General features: G+C 41.8%; 2 protein-coding genes across 3 annotated transcripts in view; one reads left to right on the top strand and one right to left on the bottom strand.

Annotated features, from left to right (window-relative positions):
• LOC111875498 (tyrosine-protein kinase CSK) overlaps positions 1-23,898 on the top strand; it is a 106,733-nt gene that overhangs the window by 5,588 nt on the left and 77,247 nt on the right. The window contains exon 2 of one of the 2 annotated variants that reach the window (XM_023871796.2): positions 10,739-10,814. The gene's annotated coding sequence lies outside the window, so the exon portion shown is untranslated. Of the gene's footprint in view, positions 1-10,069; positions 10,815-23,898 lie in introns of those variants that run through there. The other variant, XM_033755838.1, reaches the window with a different exon arrangement.
• On the bottom strand, positions 1,716-3,020 carry LOC111875493 (ankyrin repeat and zinc finger domain-containing protein 1). The gene has a single exon (XM_023871790.1). It carries the CDS (start codon positions 3,018-3,020, stop codon positions 1,716-1,718), a length of 1,305 nt encoding a protein of 434 aa, XP_023727558.1.

Genomic DNA, 23,898 nt, shown 5'->3' with positions numbered 1-23,898 from the left:
ATGGTAACTGGATTTTGTGGTGAGATAAAATCAAGATTCTTATTGTGTTAGTCAGTCCGTGAGGTACCCAAAGGGAAGTGTGTAGGTGATCTGCTCTTTAGACTGACAGGAACCTTCTGGTTTCATTTATTCAAATCTTTGCTCTGATTTTTTCATCTTGTACTCATGTACCTTTGTGCATTTAAATCAGGAGAATATTGTAGCATGTTTGGCTACTGAGACTCCGTTTGGACTGGTAATTGGTTTTATTAATAACCTTCAAGTTGTAACTACAATTGTAACACTATTGTGGGTTTACACAATTTACAGACACTACACACTAATCTTCTCAGTCTACCTGCAGTAGTTTTCATGTATTTATAACCCTGGAGCTATACAAGTCTCACTGAATTACACACTCCCCATCTCACTGCACTATGGCACATAAAAATTCTTGAAGTCACTCACTATCACTGATTATCACCCATAAAATCTTCTAATCACACGTTCAGGTCTTCTTCCTCTTCTTACTTGTTTAATTAATCCATAGCGATCAGGAGGTATTGGTTTTCTTGGTCGCTTATTTATTGATAATGGAAAATACTACCTGTGCTTGGTCTTTTATATAGAGATTATGGTAGATAAGATTTTGTCTTTTATCACTGACAGCAGAAATTGTTCACTAAGGTTTGGTTTCTAACGCATAATGCTATTTTTCCTGTATTTTATTATTTATGTTGCAAGTTTTTCAATTTGAGTCTATGTCGTTTTAGACAGTCCATACTACAGAACCTGTGGATATCATACTGAAATGGGACTGTCCACAGCACATTGGAAACACCTAGATACATTTGGTTTCACTTTACTGTCAGCTGCCTGAGACAGAAGCGTTCTTTCAGCAGCAAGGGCCTTCTTTTTCTCTGTCACTCAGTTGAAGAAATCTTTGTTTCTCAACCTCTTCTGCTTTTATTGCCATCCATTTTTTTTTTTGGTTTCCTTTTTCTCTCTCTTTTAGCTTTTCTCTGTTGTTGTCGTTTCTTTGCCATTTTTTGATCCATATCATCTGTTAATGGTCCCACAATTTGGGACTTGGAATAGTCATATTTGCCTGGAAAATCAGCCCAAAATCTCCTAAAAGTATTGCGTGTTTCTTTATTTGCAGAGACAACATATGGAGTCTGTGACTTCTTGCTCTTGACAGAGGGATCACAGCCAGCTTCCAGTAAAGCCCTAACAATGACCAAGTGTCCACCTTGAGCAGCCACATGCAGAAGTGTCTCTCTGTTCTCACCAACATTCTCATTAAGGCAGCTCAGATATTCCACCCTTGAGATGTTACTGTTCTTACTTCTACACTAAGAGGCCTTCTCTTTCTCAGAATCATAAGCTTCTTCATTTATTTTAGTTGTCTCAGCTTCACAATTCTCTGGCTCCTCTTCGCTTGGGTGGACAATCTGAAGAGAATTAACCAATAAATCTGTGTCTCTAATCCGACAAGAAGCCCAAAGCTTTCTTCGGAGAGCCATAACTGATGCACTGTACAAATCTTTTTCAACTTTCTTCTTGTGCTGCCTTTTGCCAGTCATTTTGTTATCTTTACTATGCCTTGTTTTATCTTTCATCTCTTGTGGTACTGTATCACAAAACGCCTGAAGACAATAAAATGTTGTCCCTCTTTCCTCATTTATCACGTGGCTTCCAGTAGTTGTTTCTGTTTCACTGATATCACTTTCAGATTAACTTCTAGGCAAAGGTCGATGGGGTGACTTACGAGGTTTAGCACGATCAATATTATGTTTGGAGCTCCCTCGTTTTGGACTCGTGTTTTCAGTTCCTTCAACTGTATTCTCATAATTAATTCTTTCATCCTGTGCTGCCTGAGACTTAAAACCTTGTTTTCTTGAGGTCTGAGGGAAATATGTTTGGACGGCCTCTCCAGAGCCATACATCTCAACATTGGTAAGGATATCATATACACGCTTGACCTCACTGAAGGTGGCACGTCTTGTGGCAAAGGGGATGGTGCGCAGACGAGAATCAGTCTTGTTAAGAGGAGGATTCCGACCACTGAAGAGAACATTTCCATTGTGACCAACAGCGCGGTACAGGATTAGACCACAGCTATCCAACTGAGATGACCAGGATTCCATGATATCTTGTACATGCTGTATCAATGCTGCCTCATTGTATCTACGAAGATTGGCTCCTGCACTTTTAGGGTGGCTTCCACCACTTCGTCCATCTCGAGAGCTCTGAGCCCCACCTTGGCGAGAACGAACTGTATAACAGTGAAATGTCTTGTGCACTAACACTTCCTGCCCTTGGAAAATGCCTGCAGCAAAATGACCTCCTCCAAGCATAATAATAGCCCACACTGGATTGGCTGCAACCTTCATGGCCATTTGAATTAACTGCTCATCATTCTCTGGTACTTCTTTCTTTCCATGTAAGAGACATCGATACATCGACAGTATCTTGCCATCTTCATTTTCAAAAAAAACTTTGGTATGTCTTGCTGCCATTAGTCTCAAATGTTCACGTTTCGTTTCATGACCATGATCGTTTTGTTCATATTCAGGATATGAACCACTGACATCATCTTTACAGCATGTGATCTTCATGGGTTCATTATTCTGAAACGAACCAAGATTTGCAACCGATGATGGTATAGAATCTGAACTTTTCCCATCTTCACTCTCAGATTCAGAACCCAAAATACTCAACATATCATCTTCAAGTTGTGTAAATTTCTCTTCTGTAACAGGCTTCAAGTCATCCAGTTTTCGATTCAGATTATACCTATGCCAGTCCGACTTGTAGTGCAATATTTCTTGAGCTTGATCTTCAAACTTTGCATTACAGAAAGAGCAGAATATTTTTTCAGATATATTCAGATTTTCAGGCTTGCAGAGACTCTGGCGTACAGCATTCTTTGCATGCATGTCATCAGTGGAACTTGATCTCATACATGGTGCTACCTTCATACCTTTAGTCACTTTATTGAAATCTGCTTCAAATATCTTGTACACTTTATACTTCATTGTTACTTGTTCAGAATATGAGTAGTATTTCAGCTGTTACAATCCAAGATGTTTCACTCACGGAATTTTAAGATCTTCCAATTACACTTCAAATATCACTGCGCCGTCGCACACGTAAATTCTTAAGTCACTCACTATCACTGATTGTCACGCATAAAATCTTCTAATCACATGTTCAGGTCTCCTTCCTCCTGCGTCTGTCTCGCACTCACTCCGTGAACTAACTCTGACCAACTTCTTCGACCGACTTCTTAGGAATTCCAGTTTCTCCTATAAGGCCTCATTCGGACAGGCGGAAAACGCAGCTTGCCCTCTGTTGCGTAATCGCCGTGTTTACAGAGGCGTTGCTGGGCAACGCTGAATAGCAAGCAGCGCGGTGCAGCTCGGCACGACACGGAGAAAACACCGCTTTCCTAAGTGTTGCGTAATAGCCGTGTTTACAGATTTCTGTGGCGCAACGATTCCTGCATGGCGTAAATACGCCACAATATTAAAAAAGTATTTATTTTACTATCTAGATAATATAAGCCCCAGGCTAATTATTTTTGCACTAGTTCTTTAAAAGTTGCATGTAAATTATTCTGCTGATCTTAAATATTGTAACGTGTTATTTCAGCGACAACGAATACTTGGAAATTGTTAAGTTCCCACAGCGACAAATGAATAACAACAGGACATTGCGTAGGAAAACCCTAGCAACGAACTGTCGTTGAGTAACAACGGATGAGACGACACACGTTACCGGTGTATTCTATAAGGAGCGTTCCCGAAGCAGCGGATTGCTGAACACGTGAAATCGAACTTTGGCGAGGGGTGTCCTCTATTGAGCTCGCGTGCGGTCTAGATAAAGTTCGACTTCGACTTCGTTCAGCAATCCGCTGACTGACCGTCAGTGGTAATGTGACTTGGACTTGGACGGAAGTTGAGTATTGAGCCAGAAGTCAGTCTTAAGAAAGTCGCCGTCGAAAGCAGTCTAGTATTCGCCGAGATATAGTAAAAAGTAAAAAAAAAAAAAAGAAGAAGTAAAGCTATCCCTGTACCAGGCCGTGAAGGCCCATAGGGTTGTGAGACGTTGAAGGTCCCACATTATCTAGACAGTCGGCTCAAAGATGGCGGTAAGGTTGTCAGCCTTACGCGCCGGCCGCGCTTTACTCCCCAGGAAAGTTATTTAATTAATTTCTGGTACTCATTTCTGTTAGAGGATGAGTGAACCCCAAGGCCATAGTTCGGCTGGAAGGATTAGGTCAGTTGAAAAAAAAAACAATTACCTCATCGGGATTTGAACCCGCGACCTTCCTGCTTGTAGCATGGAAGCAGTAATTGTGATACTGCAAGTGATACTAATTTTACTTGAGTGTGTAAGAGTGAGCGTTCAATAAATATTCGCTAAATCCGAGACCCACGTGAAGTTATTTGCCCCTCTGAATAGGGAACACGCCATATTTTAACAGTATAGATTCCAGCACAGGGAGAGATTCTTTTATATTGCCACGTGTTGGGTATATGTCACGCGACAAATCACATTACGCCGTATTGAATGTAGCGAATTTATTCCACATTCGCTCTTACACTTATACAGTTCACAGTTTCACAATTACTGCCATCTGCAGTATTAAATTTACTTATTCTGCTTTCATTCATTCTGGCGAATGCTAGACTGCAACTGCACTCGGCGGCTTCACGATTCTCACTATGTCACTCCTGATCACAAACTCTGGTGACATACTGCTCAGCCGGCCTTTTGTACCGTGCCCTGTTGCCTGTGTCAACAGCTGTGTCTCGTGTTACGTCACAGTGGGAATTGCTGTTATGTCACCGCGGGGGGCGGAGTGTTGACTGGCCTGTTACCGTAGCAGTGGCAGCGCTCGGATGCTGTTACATCACCGCTGGCGGGGGTGGGGTTGCCCTGCATAGCGCAAATACGTCTTACTGCTCCCTCCTTAAGGCCGTTCGTCCCGAATAGCCTAACGGTGCATCCCCGTTCCTCCTCTTTGAAGGGTGGTTTGGGAAATTTCAGGAATTCTGCTTGCTTCTTTCGGAAGTAATTTCTTTTGTTGCGTCTTCTGATCAGCTAGTACCCAAGCACCATATCAAGTGTCATGGTTTATTCCATATAGAAGTCATATCTATAAGATTTGTATGAATGCATGAAATGTGGTAATTTATTAATAAGGAGGGAAGTAAAAAATTATCCGCACTAAAAGTAGGAGTTGAACAAGTACTTCATTTTTCTACATAGTCTCCTCCCTTTTCGATGCACTTGGTCCAGCGGTCAAAAAGCTTGCGTATTCCCTCCACGAAGGTTTTCGGTTGGTCGCGTAAACATTTATGCACCGCTTCCCCCTCTTCTTTGTCCGTAGAAAATACAAAACCTCGTAAAACATCTTTGAGCGATCCGAAGAGATGATAGTCGGAAAGGGCGAGATCTGGGCTGTAGGCAGGGTGTTCCAGCACCTCGAAACACAAATGGTTAATGATTTCAACGGTCTGGCCGTCCTTGTGTGAATGTTCATTGTCATGCAACAACAACACTTTCTTCGACAATAGCCCTCGGCGTTTGGTGCGAATTCCTGGCTTGAGATTGTTTTCCAGCAAATCACTGTATCTTGCACTGTTGATCGTACACCCTTTTTCCAGGTAGTCTTCCAGTATAGGCCCTTTTGAGTCCCAAAAGACTGTTAGCATCACCTATCCCACGAAAGATTTGAGTCTTGAATTTCATCTTCGTTTGCGATCCCGGGTGTTTCCACGCCACACTCTGGCTTTTGGATTCTGGCTCATAGTGATGAACCCACATATGAATTTCAGCCCCTGATACACCGTCCAATCAGAGAAATCGGGTCACTATTCTTTGTTAATCATTGGTGCACACTGCTAGCAGAGTGGCCATGTTTACACTGTCACAGCATCAAGGAAAATGAAGCGATCAAGGTAAAACTTCGATCACGTGACCACAGTAGTACCAACTCTAACAATGCATGCGTAGGAGGCAGTGTGACAAACCTAAAGATGTGTTATGGAGAAAGTGCGGATAATTTCTCACTTACCCTCGTACAAGGTAGTTGAACCTTAAGGTTTGACACTACCAATCTCAAAACCCCGCTATTGGACATGATCATTCTTAGTTTCATCCACCTGAATTCTTACTCCTGTTTCATATTTGGGAGGTCCTGGATTTAAATCTTAGCTCTTGGACACTTGCTGTGCAAATTTAGGTTTCTGTTTTCTGCAGTTCCTCCAGGCAAGTGACAGAATGTTTTAGTACTGAAATTAGACCAAGAGTATTTCTTTCAAATTCATTATTCACTATTCATCCTATCATGATATGATTTATAGTCTGAACTAGTGACAGTGTTTTTAAATAAATTACAAAATAAAAAGAAAATAGTTCAATTCTTTTTCCGTCTACCCACCATACCTTCCTAAAGATCCCTCTTATCATGATCCTTCTATCTCTTAAGACGTTTCCCATCAACATTCTGTGTATATTTCTTATTTCTTCGATTCTGGCCGCATGCCAAGGTTATTAGAGACAGAATTCTTTATCATGTAGTATCCTAAGTTGCTCAGTATTTTTCTTTGGTCTGAGTATTTTCCTGAGCATTGCCTTTTGTAATACCAGTAATTTATGTTCTTTCTTCAAGGTAAGAGATAATTCCATACAAACCACTGGCAAAATTGTTGTTGTGTATAAGTTGATCTTAAGCATTTCGGGAAGTATACAGGCTGACAGAATTTTTTAAATGGATAATAATACTTTTTTTCCAGATCTTAATTTCCTGATTTAAACATGAACTTTATGCGTTAGTGTTGTTCCCAGATAATTATTATTTCGAATTCTCAAAGGATTTGTTGCAAGCAACAGAATTTCGGTGAGCATATCTCACAAACCACAGAATGAAAGTATTTTATGTATAAGATGTGTTTTAATTCTCTGCAGCAGTTGTGCGTGCAACACATGTAGGCAAAATAAGAAATGTCCAAACTTTGTTCAAGAAATCTCAAGGGGACAAACGTTTATGAGGACATAGGCATAAATGGGAAATGAGAGAATGATACTGAAATAGATTATGGAGGAATAAGGGTATGGATTAAGCTGGCTAATTTCAGTGGTGGAGTGTTGTGAAACTTTAAGTTTTATAGAAACAGGAAATTTCATGGCTAAGTAACTATGAACTGTGCGATGGAGTTACATATTTTAGTGCATCGTGACAGTTAATAGTCGGTAGGTGCCTCCTACCCCAGTAGAAAGTGCTTACAGCTTTGCTTCTCTAAACAAATATTGAATACAGGGCACTCCCCTCCAAACAAATATTAAATACATTCCACTTTTAGATATGTTTGTATATTGAAGTGTGTCGGTCATTATGTAAACGTTTTGCAGTAACTGGCTTCAGAACTTCCCATAAATGATTAATAACTTAAAGAGCCGCCACAGTTCTGAGTTTTATGTAGAGAAAGGCAGTTGATGTGAAAATTAGACCAATAAGTTAGTCATGGCCGTACCATAGCTCAAGCGGTTAGTCGCTGGTTTCCCACTGCGGCGGCCCGGGTTTGATCCCTGGTCTGGTCAAGTGGGATTTGTGGTGGACAAAGTGGTGCTGGGGCAGGTTTTCTCCGAGTACTTCGGTTTCCCCTGCCAATCTTCATTCCACCAGTTGCTCCACAATCACCCTCGCCTATCATCTGGGGCTGGTACAATAGGCCAGAAGTGGCCGCAGTACAAGGGACTTAGTCCCACCCCACTAGCAATAAAAAAAAGTTAGTCATTGTTGTCTTTCTTATCATAGAGACTTCATTTACACAGGCAAAGTAGTCTATAGATGCCAAGATTTTTATTTACTGGTTATTTTAGTCTGGAGGAGGTTTACAGCAATATAACCAGTCCCTGCTGTTGATTTATTTGTTTCCTGCTAGTTAGTGCCTGCTCCTAACATTTTGCCCCGTTTTCATTTTTGTCTTATGGAACTCATAATTGTCTGTCTGCAGTTATGAATTATTGCATGAACTGAACCATATTTTAAAATTTAAGATATAGTAGGATGGGGGCCTTTTATCAGTCTTTGGACCACATACACAGGACCATAAAACGCCAATAGGGATTAAGTTGTCACGTGTCATGCTTAAAGAATATACACATAGCAAGACGTGCACAGTACATAAGAACTGAAGGGCTGTAAAAGGTTACATGTCGGTGTCTGACGAAGTTTGCAGTTTAGCAGGCATGCAGTGTGGTCAGCCGTGTACTAGCTGTGGCAACTTGTATGAATGTAGTTACTGTGGGATTCTGACGATGGTGTATAACACACGGAGATATTGGGTTTACGGACTATCCATCGTCCTGGTTTTAAGATAACTAAGAAAAACACGACGTTTCGGAAGCTGGATCTGTTTCCGTCCTCAGGTGAGGGAAAACACCCATTCTTTTGGGTCCCTAGACCAGTGATTGAAGCTAGCTCTTTCTAAGGGACCCAACAGAATGGGTGTTTTCCCTCAGCTGAGGACGGAAACAAATCCAGTTTCCGAAACGTCGTCTTTTTCTTAGTTATCATAAAACCAGGACGATGGATAAAGTCCGGAAACCCAATATCTTTGTATGAATGTGTTGGACAGGTGCTAGCAAATGATTTACAAAATGTAGCTTTCTCAGTTAGTCTCTTGTATGAAAATGAATGCTGATTTCTCATTGGGTAATCAAACATGTACTTGAATTTTGTGAACATCAGTTGTTAGACGGTTTAATATGGACTAAGTAGTTAGTTATTTAGAGAGGGTGGGTTTCCCCATGCACCGCGACCCGTTTGATCTATTGTGCTTCCCTCTATGATATTCTACCAGTCTCTTTACCCTACTGATAAATGGTGCGTACCATCCGTCCCGCCGAGCAAGCGAGTTCGGCCACTTGCTTAGCGGTGTCTATAATGCTTCCCCCATCTATCAGAGGCCTAAGAGGCTATTGTTGGGCGGGAAACGTCCTGGAATTTGGCTCAGTGATCCCCTTTGGGGATATGAGGTTCTTTTACGTGCCGTAAAGTTACGACACGGGACACACAGCTTAAAGTCCCTCAAGGAGGACTTGTTCCCTGAATTTTTCCGCCCTTAAAAATTCGACGACCTCCACCGGGTATTTGAACCCGCGTACTACGAGTCATGAGGTGGGAACGTTACCTCTAGACTACGGAGGCCGCTATGGACTAAGTAACTAGTGAGTATGCTGGTGAGAAGTTATCTGAAGGAAAATATTATTTTAGTGACAGTAATTACATTAATAAACAGACTTTATCCGCAAGTGTGAAGAAGAGAAAAATAATTATGTTTTTTTCTGTCCAGACATGCATTATGTTATATTTTTAGTTATATTCGTGGTTTGTCAAAGAAGACAAACGTAAATTCATGTAATAATGAACTATGCGATAAGTGGCGCCGTCCCCCCCCCACCTCCCCCCCGAAATATGTGGACCCGTACTCTTGCTCGATTTTAGCCACGGGGTTGAAGTATACAATGCATCACGAGATGTGCGATGTTTGACACTTAAGGCGAGTCTGCAGTAGACATCCAAATGTTTAGCCATTGCTTGTAAGTGTGCATGTGACGGTTTCACGATACTGTCTGGTTGACAGGTGACGTAAGCCGATTAGATTGAGTACATTGCCTTCCTCCGACCCCTCAGGAGGCTTAAGTGCCTATTAAAACAAACAGTGGCGTCTACAAGGGATGGTGTACTCCGTTTTTAATGGGGTTTCTAACCTCTGCCAAATTATTGGAATTTTATACCTTCTTTCATATACTCCCGCTGCACACTGGCCCTCCCTCCATAGTTGCGCATGCAATTTTGATCATCAGGTCCCGAGCAGTTTTATACCCTGGGACTAGCTGCTGGAAGACGCGGCCGATTCATCACCTAGGGTCCAGGTGAGTTGCGAACTGCGAAGTCGCACACGCGGATGAGATATATTATGATGGAGGAGGGAAGGAGGGAGGGCTGGCGTAGAGCCGGTCGTACGTTTGGGTTGGTCGGGAAATGAGCTGCTTGGTTAGCTGGGTGAGGTAGCGAGATCGACTCGTAAACACTCGCATTACACATAGCTATGTAGTGTTACGCCGAGTGAGCTCCCGGCGTTGTGCAAGTATCTAAATATTCTACATGTCGAAGTGGAAGCTAGCGTAAAGTGCACACAGATTTTCAAGTGGAGAATATTGTGTTCTATGTGGAAGTACTGGTTTTCTGTCGAATAATATATATAAGCCAGTAGGCCATCAATATATTCTGTGCCCCTCCCCCGCGACCGAAGTTTCCCTGACTGACATAGGACGTACTTTCACGTGTGTTTAATGTTACTGCTTCTAATAGTCTGCTGTCAAACCAGTTTTCACTTAGTAAAACTTATACGAGTGGAGAAATCCTAGTGCCTGTTTTTAGAATGTGGAAAATGCGTGTGTACATAGCAGTTCTACGTAACGCTAACAAGCAAGCAGCTTGAATAAGAACAAACGTGTGTAGATTGCAGATGATGAATGTGCGCTCTTACAGCGCACTCCGTTGGTAGTGAACGTTACATTTTTTGTCAAGGTTATGGTCAGGACATGTTGGTGATTTAATTAAATTAATAACCTGTGGAAAGACATTTCTAAATTGAATTGAGGAAGAAGGACAGTCGTGTTATTTTTTCGTGATTTTTCAATAATTTTGGGTATGAATGAAGATACTGTTTTGCAGGTGTCGTAATGCACAGCTGACGGATGACAGAACAAATCAAATTCGCAGTTGCAATGGTGTAATGGAACGCCGAGCGGTAAGTCAGTGGATTTATTTATAATTTCGCGTTATTCAGTAAAAGTAATTAGCTTTTAGTTTTAGTAACTTCTGTTGGGTGGATCTTTGTACAATCCAAAACATACAAGTATTCGAAAGAAATTGTGCAGTACTATGTATTGAAGCATCGTGTGCACGAAATTCGAAGATCGACTGTGAATTATTAAGTTTCCAAGGTAAAACATGCAACCAGAAATAAACATATGTAAGTACGAAGAGCATATGTGATTTTGTTTGATTTTTTTTTGGCAATGTCGTGTAGTCTAAAGGACCGACAGTTGTGTGTGTAATTTTATCTCATCAGTATATATATATTTTTTTTATTTCAAATGATTTTAAGTTGTTTTGTGCTTATTTTTATCCATCGATACTTATAATTTACAACAATTTCTTGAAATATGTCATCCTACGTCTGTTGTTGCTTTTGATTTTTTTTTCGGCAGCACAAATGGAAATAATTTCATGTTGGAATTCACGCCTGTGCAGTCTGCAGGAACTGCTTTTTGTGGTTGTAGGCCTGTGCTCTAGAAACATTTCTATTCTATCTGTACACTAGTACACTAGTACTATAGTACTAGGCACTCTTGATGTATCGATTTGTTATAGCTCAGTGTTGTTTAAGAACGCCATGTCAGTAACTGAGATTATTCAGATTCATGGTAGGTACGTTTGTTGAAGCACGAGAGTGAAGGTGATAGGGTGAAAGTTAAAGCCCCTGGAGATATGCCCCAGAGCATTATTGTTAGATTATAAACTGCGCCCGGTCTCGAGCTGGTGTTCGCTTGGTGGGAGGTCTGTGCACTAACCTCAAGATCAGCTACCCGGGGCGAAATGATATCAATGTAATTGGGTGGATGTGATCCTGTTTTTCTGCACGCCGCCGCCATCATGCTAATGGAGATGACTAGTCACTAGGGACCGGATTTTTAAGCCCTTAGCCGGTCACGGTAGCCGAGCGGTCTAAGGCATGTACTGTCTTCGCTCGCCTGGAAACCGGGATCGTGGGTTCGAATCCCACTCAAGACATGGATGTTTAGTTTGTGTGTGTGCGTTTTTCTGTGTTTGTGTGTAGAGGTAGAGGCCTTGCGACGAGCTGATCACCCGCCCAAGGAGTCCTACCGAATGTGTAAGATCTAGAAAAACCGAAGTGAACGGAGAAGTTCATGGAGGTAGGCCTAGGCCCACTGGGGCTGTAGTGCCGAGGAAAAAAAAAGCCCTTAAATATGTATCCATTTATGTGTGAAAAACTTCCAAAATGTGCACATAAAAAGTGCGTACCAAATATTAAAATAGATTTTACATTATTTTAAAAGAAATCAACATTTAAGTTAATTTTATGTAATCATCGAATGATTCACTTGCATTGTACAGGAGCCGCTATTTACTGTACTGTTAGTGATTTTTTTTACTTGGCAGTTCAGTACGTTTACCGGCTAAAATTTCTTCAGTTTCACTAATTTGTTCATATCCTTTTCTTTTTTTTTTTTTAAAGAATGCTGTGTTCTTTTACCTTTACTACTTCAACTCTTCAAGGAGCAGAATCCAATTTGGAAACAGTTGTTTTGAATACACTTAACGATTGATACATAGTAGTATTGCTATTGCCTGCCTCCAATGAGGAAACGGCGGATGGAACATAAGAGAAGTGAGCTTATATATAGGAAAGATTAGTTTCTAGTTCTGCGGATTTTAGTACATCTTGGGCACTTTGAATTGATGCTTCACTTTTGGGATCAAATGTATGCTCGACATTCCCCCCCCCTTTCCCCCCCTTGGCACTACAGACCCAGTGGGCCTAGGCCTACCTCCATGAACTTCTCCGTTCACTTCAGTTTTTCTAGATCTTACACATACGGTAGGACTCCTTGGGCGGGTGTTCAGCTCGTCGCAAGGCCTCTACCTGTACACAAACACAGAAAAACGCGCACACACAAACTAAACATCCATGCCTTGAGTGGGATTCGAACCCACGATCCCGGCTTCCAAGCGAGCGAAGACAGTACATGCCTTAAACCGCTCGGCTACCGTGACCGGCCACGACATTCCTTACAGTTTCTAAATATACGGTAAAATAATTCACTGCACACAGCCACGTGCCCCTGCGCGTTAAAATTGGTTCTTCTTTAAATGCTGCTTTTCTGTATGGTGCTTTAACAGATACCGTCTTCATATGACATCAACTTGTCAACAAGCGGAACATTTGCACGAATTGTTTCTGCAACACGGTGCAACCCATGGGCAAGGCAAGTCAAATGAGTCATATTTGGAAATATAACGTTACGAGCAGTACCGGCTATGATCATATGACTTGCGGCATCAGTCATAAAGAGCAATACATGCTCACACATACCATTCGGCCATAGTAAATTCATGGAATCCATACCAAATTTTGAAACTGCTGAGCTATTTGTGGTTTCCAGTTTCTCTGCCGCAAGAAGATATGGGGTAGTTTGTTCGTTCTGATTAAGGGATCCAACTATAATATTTGCAATAAACCGTCCCACTCAGTCATGTGTTTCGTCAGTTGATACCCACACAAAATTATCTTGAATCTTATATCTAATGTTTTCAGTTGAAGGAACTTAGCATTGCTTCACTTAACTTTTGCGCATATTAGATTCATCCGGAACTGTGTATTTCGTATTTTTTCGTATTCGTATTATTAGAGGGGGTGGGTTTCCCCATGCACTTAGACCAGTTATTGGTCCATTGTGCGTCCCCCTTTAATTTCTACTGTCGCCATACCCTACCGGTAACGGTGCGTGCCATCAGCCCCGTTAAGCCAACGAGGTCGGCCCTCGGTACCTTGATGCTTCCCCCATCTACCAGAGGCATTGGAAACTACTTAGGCGGGAAAGTATTGCCTTTAATATAGCTCAGAGGTCTGCTAGAGACATGAGGTTCTTTTACGTGCCGTAAATCTACGATATGGGACACACGGCTTAAAGTCCCTCCCGGAGGACTTGTTCCCTGAATTTTTCCGCCCTTAAAATTTCCACGACCTAATGAGGTGGGAACGTTACCCCTAGAATACGGAGGCAGCTTTTGCACTGTGTATACTTCTCTATGAAGTTTCTCAGAGTAGGATTGGTTAATTTCCACAGCGGAATGCCTGCCCATAGAAAGCCTTCGCACAAGAAAAAGGAGAATTGTGAAAAACTGTTCTTAGAAAATTCACTAAGAAATTTTTGAACAGAACCATTTTTCGTGGATTAAATTGTAATATTTCTTTGTGTATATTAGTGTTCAAATGCTGAAGCCCTGGAAAGCGTTTTCACTATCAACTGTTTTTTTTTTTCACACGCTCAGCAATAAAGAATTTTGTTATCCATAGTTATGATCTTTCCTTCGAACTCCCGTTGATACAGCTGTAGGTTAGTTTTCTTACTTATTTTCAGTTTCGGCATGACTACAAAAAGCTGAACAAACTTAACCACAGACTAGTCACCACTAATATGAATGGCTCCCAGCTCCAGATGAAGAAGCATAGAGAACTTGACGGAGACTTCGGAAATAAATAAATGAAGTCTGTTATCAGTTGAATAGTACGTATTACGTTCCTAGCAGCGGCATGTGAATACGCGTCCGACTTCACAGCCACTTTGATGGTATGCGGATGAGGAAAGTTGGAGTAAAGGGATCAGGGAAGCCCCGTCTTGGGTATTGCATCAGAAACACGAATCCAGACTCAACTTGCAGTTTGCATGACGAACTGTTGCGGGTCAGATATGCAGCATATCCCAAGACGGAAAGGAACAATTGTATACACACGACGATGATTGAAAATTTGAATATAAAACAACAAATAAAAGTTAAATGTTAAATATTTTAAAAAGAAATATGCAGCATAAATAGAGATCTTAGAAAATATTATGCTTATTCATAAAACAGACAAAATATGCATTTATGTGGACTATCAAACCATGTCAAAAATTTAAGAAATGTAATTCGTATATCCAAATGAGCACACGTTTTGGTTTCAAGAAATAAATATGTATTTGAATTAAAATCTAGTCCCCACCTGTGACGTGATTGTTATAGGGGGCTGCTGATAGAGTAATACGTTCCACCGGTGTGTGCTTGAAGACGCCAGAATTATTACGGAATATCTCCACTGACGGTATCTGGTCCAGAAGGCCCTCCACCCTCCTTTTATATACAAATATACGTAGTAGTGCGTTATTGCGTAGTATACCGTGTATTTGGACGCACGTGAAGAACCTTTAGTTGGTACATTAATATGCTCTCATTTTGTATTTTTATTATTTATTAAAACCGTTATTAACTATTGATCTGTAAGTGTTTAAACCATATTAGTTAATTTTTAGGTGCTTTGGAACCGAAAAGTTGAAGAGATGGGTCCATTAATCTCTTCATATTTGTCCGTCCACATGTAAACAGTTCCTGAACTGCTGAACGGAATTTCATGAAATTTGATATTGCGGAGTTCCATAAACTTGTCAGCACACCGCAGTTTTAGTTAAAAGTCGGATGGAGCGAAGAATGTGTAGGACAAAAATTGTAGAGGAAAATGAAAGGTATTGTGCAAAATGCACTTTTCTGTAAATCTTGGGGTTTCAGGTCAATTGAAGAGAATTGTTACGCTATGCGCACGTTATCTCACTTGTTAATTTTGTTGTCTTATATTTTTGTTGGGACTTTTATCAGTGATTTCACCTTGTAGTAGGACCAGTAGTTTCCATTCGCTACTGGAGCCCATTTGTGGTCATATTGCCCAGTAGCAGAAAAACGTGCCCGTCTAGTGACAGGTTTAATTTATTTTTACCTTAAGGAAGTAATCTTGGGATGCAAGTATTCATAACCGTACGTGATGTTTTTTGAATAACTGCCATTCGTTTTCTCTCTGAAATTTACCAAAATGTATCAAAATGCGTGACGTAATGACTTGGGCTTTATGGTCTTTGTACTTAATGTTTCTTACTGCAGTAGTTAAAATATTGAATAGTTATGGATATGGTGACGGACAGACGGAATCACAATGTCGAGTCTGCCAATATGAAAAATGTGACTATGAATTATTTAATTTTCCAGAGTCAGGAATTTGTCTGAAATCTAAAAATTCGGTTTTTGCCTCACAGAAAACCCCGCTTATCCATTACAAAGACCAGTTATTTCATGCCGTTTAGTGAAGTAATCCCTGTATGTTGTGAGAATGATTCGAAACTCATGAATAAACTGGGGCGAGTGGGCAAAATGTAGGGTTTTCTTAATTTTAAAGCGATAGAAGAAGAAATCACTGCTTTAAAAGTTTGCTGCAAACTGACTTCCTCGCTGTATCCCACAAGTTTTAAAATATACAAAACTGTGAGCTTACCTGTTGTTTTGTATGGGTTCGAAATTTGGTATCTTATCCCAAGAGAACAGATTGAAGGCATTTGAGAACAGGGTGATGAGAAAAATATTATAATCCAAGAAGGAGGGAGGAAAAGGAGAACGGAGAAAATTATGAATGGGAAGCTTTAAAATTTATAGTCTTCGCGAAGTATAAGGTGTAATTCGAGGCTAATTTGTATTCAAGTGAATCTAGGAGGAAGACGAGAACATTGACTGTGTTGAGTTGGCTTAGGATTCGGTCCAGTGACGGCTTAAGAACACGGCAGTGAACCTTTGGATTCCGTAAAAGGCTTGAGTGTCTGAACGACTGTTTGCTTCCCAAGAAAGACTGTGCTGCATGAAGTTGGTGTGTATGATGAGACGCGTCGTATTGTGGAGTTTACAGTTCCCGAGTTTTGTATCGTGTTATACAGTAATTTGTTAGCGTCAGAAGAGCGGCGTAGACGTTGTGACACCCATCTCAGTCAATTATCAATACCATTAAATTTTAATTTGGAGTTGGTATGAATTGCCTAGTGGAATCTATTTTGAAAAAATTCAGAGACATGCTTTATATTGTGTATGACGCGTGTTTGCAGATTTACTCGGTACTGAATGTTCTGAATTCTCGAGTTTATCACCGTCAACAAACAAGGCACGGAGCAGTAGTAACGCTTGCATTCGACAGTTAGTCGGTACGAATCTGGTCTGGGACACAGACTTTCGTGAAGTTTTGTGGTTTTTATCAGTCCTTAAGACGAATGCCGGGTTAGCAACTAGAAATAGACGATTATCGTTCCCTCCCTGTACTTAAAAATTCATCAAACTGATTATTCATACTGATATATTGGGTTTTTGGACTTTATTCATCGTCCTGGTTTTTAAGAAAACTAATAAAAACACGACGTTTCGGATGTCCAGTGATTGAGGCTAGCTCTTTCTAACGGACCCAACAGAATAGGCGTTTTCCTTCACCTGAGGACGGAAACAGATCCAGTTACCGAAACGTCGTGTTTTTTTTAGCTATCTTAAAAACCAGGACGATGGATGAAGTCCAAAAACCCAATATATCAGTGTGTTATACACCATCGTCAGTATCCTATAGTAACTACTTGATTATTCATATATTATTCGCCACAAAATTATCTCGACGGGATGGCGTAGTCGGTATAGCGACTGGCTACGGGCTGGACGACTGAGGAATCGGAGTTCGAGTCCTGGTAGGGTCAAGAATTTTCACTTCATCACGTCTTCTAGACCTGCTCTGGGGTCCACCCAACCTCCTATACAATGGGTACCGGGGTCCCTTTCCCGGGGGTAAAGCGGTTGAGGCGTGAAGCTGACCACTCACTTCCAACTAGTGCCGAGGTCAAGAAAATGTGGATATATACATCCACTCCCCCATATGTCTTCATGGCGTAGTGCTTAATTGTTAAGCACAGGGACAACTTTACCATTTATGATAGAGTGTTGTTAAATAAGATGCTCTCTGTCCATCCATACTGGGCTGAAGATGTATTTGTTATACTGGAGAAAGCTTTTTGGGACATGGCTGCATTTTCCTGTTCTCTTAGGACACAGTCGGGTTACTGGAATACGCGTGGGCCTCGTTTTAGCACTGAGAAAGTTTCGACCTTAACACGCATGATTTTTACCTTATATACGAAAGCAGAAAGTAAATTAACATGCCCGCATGTACCTGTCTGGGTAAATTTTATCCATCAGTAGCAATTTTAAACATTGAATTGGAAAGTCTGACACTGGAAACATCTGAACTTTAACACTGTTGACCTCCATCTTCAGAGAACACTTCATAGCCACGCTTGGCCTTATGACATGCAAGCAAGGCATTCTGGGAAGTTACGATCCCTACTGTTTTACTTACATTAAAGCTGGCGTTCTCTGTACGCTAATAATAGTAGTATTATTAGTCTGCCTTACCTTTATGCATAATTACCCTTAATGTATTGTATTATTTTGTTACTTGTAGGCTGTACTGCAGTTTGAGGACCGTTACATTTACTGAAGATGCTCGTTCTTGTCTCCTATTTGCATAGTATTTTGTAGTTTCCGAACGTTTGGAGACAACTTCAAAGCTTTTGAATCCGGATAGCTCAGTCGGTATAGCGCCGGGCTACGGCCTGGACAACCGGAGTTCGATTCCCGGCAGGGACAAGAGATTTTTCTCCTTTCCACAGCGTTCAGACCGGGTCTGGGCCCCACTCAGCCTCATATCGAATGGGTACCGAGGACCCTTACCCTGGAGGTAAAGCGACCTGGTCGTGAGGCCGACTACTCACTCCTATCTAGTGCTGAGGTCAAGAAGGGTGGAGCTATGCCTCCACTTCACATACGTCTTCGTGGCGTGGTGCTTAATTAAGCATAGGGACAAATTTACCTTCCCTTTACCTTTAACCGCTGTATATTCAGTATTTACCTTACCGTTCAAACGAATATGTATATTGTTTAGAATGTTTATGATCCCAAACAAACAAACTCCGTAATTTTAGTCCGCAAGCGAACTATACCGACCGAGCGACCGCCGCTTGTCGGCCAAGTTATTGCCAACTTATTGCCAACTTTAGCGGATAGAGGGTGTCGCGTGGTCAGCGCAACGAATCCCCACGGCCGTTAATTTCGGTTTTCTAAACCGGAATGATCGCACACACACTAATTCATTTTCACAGGCGTAGGTCTCGCAGTGTTTGTATCGTACGTTCTGAACCCACACCGCTTAACGTTAATGATTACATCGCTAAAATACGATCATTCTACGGATTTAAGCGGCCGAAGCTTGAAACTGACCACTCATCCAATCTAGTGCTTATGTTAAGGATGCGTGGAGTTTTACCTCCACGTCCCGGAACATGATCATATCGTGACGCTTTCGGAGGAAAGCTATACATTAACAGTAGACGTACTAGATATAATGTGTCATTTAATAAATGCAGTCTTATAAGTTTACCGAGGTTTTTATGATGGTGATTGCTCGGATTGTGGTCTTCTGGAGTCTGATACCTTGTAGTCTTGCAGGAGGATACCGATGTTTCAGTGGAACATGCTTCCTCCATCTTCAGAGTTGAGGTATCTTCAAACATTATTTATGAAGGTCACTTTGATTCTGAAGATGGAGGCACTACTCCGAAACATTGGTATCCTTCAGGGCTACGCGGTGTAACTCATTTTGAAGTGCACTGTTCGTAAGGTTGGTCACGGACGAGGTTTTGTCTGGGAGAGTAGGCGGTTGACTGGTCGCGATGAAAGTTCGTGGTATCAAGACAGCCCGTGAGTGATGACGCCGATCACAGTGGCCGCGCGGTCTAGGCATGAACCGTCTTCGCCCGCTCGAACACTAGGCTCGTGGGTTTGAATCCCACTCGAGGAATGAATGTCTCTCTGCGTTATTCTGTGTTTATGTTCTGTGTAGGTAGCGGCGTTGCGACGGGCTGATCCCCCGTCCAAGGAAACCTACCGACTGTGTACAGATTAAGAAACTGAAAGAGCGGCGGCGGGTCACAAGGGCTGTAGAGCCATAGGTTGGTAGGTGGATGGATGGGTGTGTGGGTGAGTTGATGGATTGATTTTAAGTCATTTAAAGACGCTGTATCAGCTGTATGGGTTATGAAATTGTTATAATACGTAGTGTCTTGTTCTTATAAGACAACATACGGAAATTCATCCATTCAGCAACATGGGTTCTAATGGAGGAAGTACTTGTAAATGATATCACCTTGTTTGAAAGTATATTTAAGGACGAAACGCGGACGTCGAAGAAAAGGAAATGATGTAAACAGTGCATCACATGTGTCCGCCTCCAGTAAGTTTAGTGAATGTGGAACGCATGACTGTACCGTATCGTTTGCATCCGTAAATAGGTTAACTTTGTTGGATCCTTGTGTTACTCCCACAAACAATAGACGTCCGTAAGCTATTTTAAAGTTGCTAATGACCTTCAGTTTTGTAACCATACAGCCCTTTGTTGGGCCTCGACATCTTTCTCAGTTTCTTGATCTTTTTACACAGCCGGTAGGACTCTTTGACGGGGAATCAGCCCGTCGCAAGGCCACTACCTGCATACAGGACGACACAAACACGGAGTAAACTTACACAGACATCCATGCTTCAAATGGGATGCGAACCCACGATCCCAGCTTTCGAGGGAGCGAAGACAGTTCATGCCTTAGACCGCACGGCCACTGTGACCGGCCAGAATGGAATATGCCCACACAAATGAGAACCGACTAAAATATTGTAAGATGTTGGCTATGTGTTACTCTTTTATGCAATGTGACAGGAAGATCCGCTTAGGCTGTGCCCTTTTCTGTAAGAGCTGTATGATAGCATACACGTATATGAGGTGTTTTAGGCGTAATGGGTACCCCAAGCGTGGGAAGGGAGTGCTCCGTCAGTCAGCATGTTGTGTCTTTTAAATTACGTAACGGATTTCGGTTAAATTTGGCATTGGAAATTACACCAAAAGTAGACGGTTAGACGGTGCCAGTTTGATTTTGATTAGTATTGGTCTAATATAATTCACATTGTCTGTATATCTTTATCGATTCCCTTGAAGAAGAAGAAGAAAAAAAAGAATGGTACATGGCATGAAATACAGGTCTCAGGTTAATTATAATTTTGTGTACTTAAATATGTATTTTTTTTTACACAGGAGATGGGAACGAATGGTGGCAAACTTTTCCCGAATTCAGTCTGTTCTTAATCTTTTCGTGAATGTAATCTTGTTTCGTTACTGTCGTCTTCGAAAAGGTTCACATTTCGTAAACCACTTATCGGTTTTCTGGAGGTACGTCATATAGCAGCATAACAATTGTCGCATGACATAAATATGCCGTATAGATCTCCAGCATCTTACTCTTAATTAGACACGTCATCCGGCGTAGTATGTAAAAAGGTAAAGCTATCCCTGTGACATGCCGTGGGGCCCATAGGTTCGTGAGACGTCGAGGCTCCCACATTTTCTAGACAAACGACTCACAGATGGCGGTGAGATTGTCAGCCTAACGCGCCGGCCACCCGTTGCCCCAGGTCCATAGTGCGGCTGGAAGGATTGGGCTAATTAAAAAGTCCAGTGACCTCATCGGGAATCGAACCCGCTACCTTCCGGCTTGTAACAGTGCCTGAACCAACTACGCTACCGTGTGCACCCGGCACGCTATCTTAACGATAAAATAAGGAGTGTGTCTGTGCAATGCTTAATTCAGCACCACGTTATGAAGACAAGGGGGGGGGGTGAAAGTACAGCTCCACATATTCGTAACCTCGACAGTAGATGAAGGCGAGTGATAAGCTTCCTGTCTCGGATGCATTATCTCGTGGTAAGTAGACCCTGGTACTCATTGGATGCCAGTGTTCGCCTCAGAGCCGGTGTATGAACGTTGTGGAGAAGATTCCCGATTTCTCGGTTGTGTAGCTCCTGTCCTAATTGCCATCCCGTCCGAGTCACCCGTTTTCGTCCCAAGCACTGATTTAGAAACTGCGCTCCGAAGTGGTGTGCCCGTACGCCTCTTTCGGTATTTTGGGCAGTTCTAGATAACTAATTGACCGCCTCTGTGGTCTAGTGGTCAAAGTTCCTGGATACAGATCCAGAGGTCCCGGGTTCGATTTCCGGCGCTACTAGATTTTCTGAGGTATAGTGGGTCTGGAACGGGGTCCACTCAGCCTCGTGAGAATAACTGAGGAGCTACTTGAATGGAAATGTTAGAAAATCGAAAATTAAGGGCCTTGGAGATTCGTTGCGCTGATCACGTGACACCCTCCATCCGCTAAAGTTGGCACTAACTTCGTCGACAAGCGGCGGTCGCTCGGTCGGTATAGTTCGCTTGCGGACTAAAGCCACGGGGTTTGTTTAGATAACTAAGTACAAAACTCGCCACATGGCTGGCATGCATTCTTTAACCTAGCAGTCTTTAATTTTATTTATTTGTTTACATGTTTGTTCTTTGCGTAACGTATTTGTGTATTGATTTACGTAAGTCAGAAACGGGTTTAGGAAGGTTTCCAAACAATGAACCCTCTTCGTAGTGTTGTGTATTGTATCGGTGAAACACATTGTAAACACGTCGGTTTCATTGCGAGTCTACCTCAGTTAACCGGAGCATAATTTATTCTCATTCTTGTGGACGTTGCTAGCTCTGAATTGCGTGCGGTGTTTCCTTCAAAGAACATGCTGTATTTTTGTTCTTTGTTATTCATCTTCCGCGCTTGTACCCATACGCTTGATTGTGGATTCTGCTGCACTGTAATGCATGTATTCATTCACTTCAAGGATAGGCTAATAGCTTGTTCCCATGGTGATATATTACCCTGCTATAACATTTTCTTAACCCTTTCCATGCCAATTTTTGGTCTAGAAAACCGAAATTTACGGCCGTGAGGATTCGTTGCGCTGACCACGTGACACCCTCTATCCGAAAAAGTTGGCACTAACTTCGCCGACAAGCGGTGGTCGCTCAGTCGGTATAGTTCGCTTGCGGACTAAAGCCACGGAGTTTGTTTCCATGCCAATTTATATTTAAATAAACATTGCGTCATTGTTGTACATATCTGTATATATATAATTTTTGTTGTAAAGCTGCAAATAGTTAAATCCTTTCCTGTTCAGAGATAACCACAGCAGACCACATGACCTGCTACATGACAGGATGATATGGAAACATTTGTCACTTGGTAGTGTATTCTTGTTACCGGTATTGTGTCTTCTTTTAATACTGTTATCTGACATAGGCCTTTAAGGTTCACGGTCTCCATTTTCGGTCTTCTCTTATGTTTGATTTGTGATGTGACGTTCGCAGCATGAAATAAGCTGCGTAGCCGACAGAGTGCCGGTTCACATTTGGGCCAGCTATCGAGAGGTTTTACGCGGTTTTTTATCTGCACAGGCTAACTCACTAACTAACTAACTTCATGGAGCTGAGCCCTTCTTGAGAAGCCGCCAGTCACGCAGCTATTCAGGCACTTCCAAGCAATTTATGGAACCCGAAGGTTCATTACCGTATTCACAAGATCCCTCCATTTATTCCTATCCTGAGACAGATCAGTCCAGTCCATACCACTCCATCCTATCTCTCTAAGATCCGTTTTAATATTATCCTCCCGCCTAGGTTTTGGTTTTCATAGTGGCCTCTTTCTTTCCTTCTGATTTTCACAGCAATATCATATTATGTATTCCTATTCTCCCCTTTCGTGCTACCTGCCCTGCCCATCTCATTTTCGACTTGGTCATTTTAATTATACTTGGCGAAGAGAAAAAGTTATGAAGCTCCTCATTATGCAGTTCTGTTCAACCTCCTGTCGCTTCATCTTTTCTCGGTTCAAATGTTCCCCTCAGCACCTTTTTCTCAAACATCCTCAGTATATGTTCCGCCCTTAATGTCAAAGACCAAGTTTCACACCAATACAGAACCACAGACAAAATTATAGTTATGTATTTTCAAATTTTTACGTATTTAGACAGCAGACGAGAAGACAAAATGTTCTGGACTGAATGGTAGCCAGCATTACCCGAATCAGCATAGACCAGAGGCTGATGTGTCTCATTTAATTTCAGTCGCACCTGGTTTTCCTGGACAGTTATAATGGCATATTCTCCCTGTACAGGCTAGTGTACAAAAAACTGATTTCGACTGCTGCTTGCAGCTTCCTGTATTACCGTTCCAATCATCTATCATTTTTTCATTTGAAGCCATAACGTATGACGCTTGTAGTTGATGCTA

The sequence above is a fragment of the Cryptotermes secundus genome, unplaced genomic scaffold, assembly GCF_002891405.2.
Source record: "Cryptotermes secundus unplaced genomic scaffold, Csec_1.0 scaffold358, whole genome shotgun sequence".
Lineage (NCBI taxonomy): Eukaryota > Metazoa > Arthropoda > Insecta > Blattodea > Kalotermitidae > Cryptotermes > Cryptotermes secundus.
This window is presented reverse-complemented; position numbering and strand designations above follow the sequence as displayed.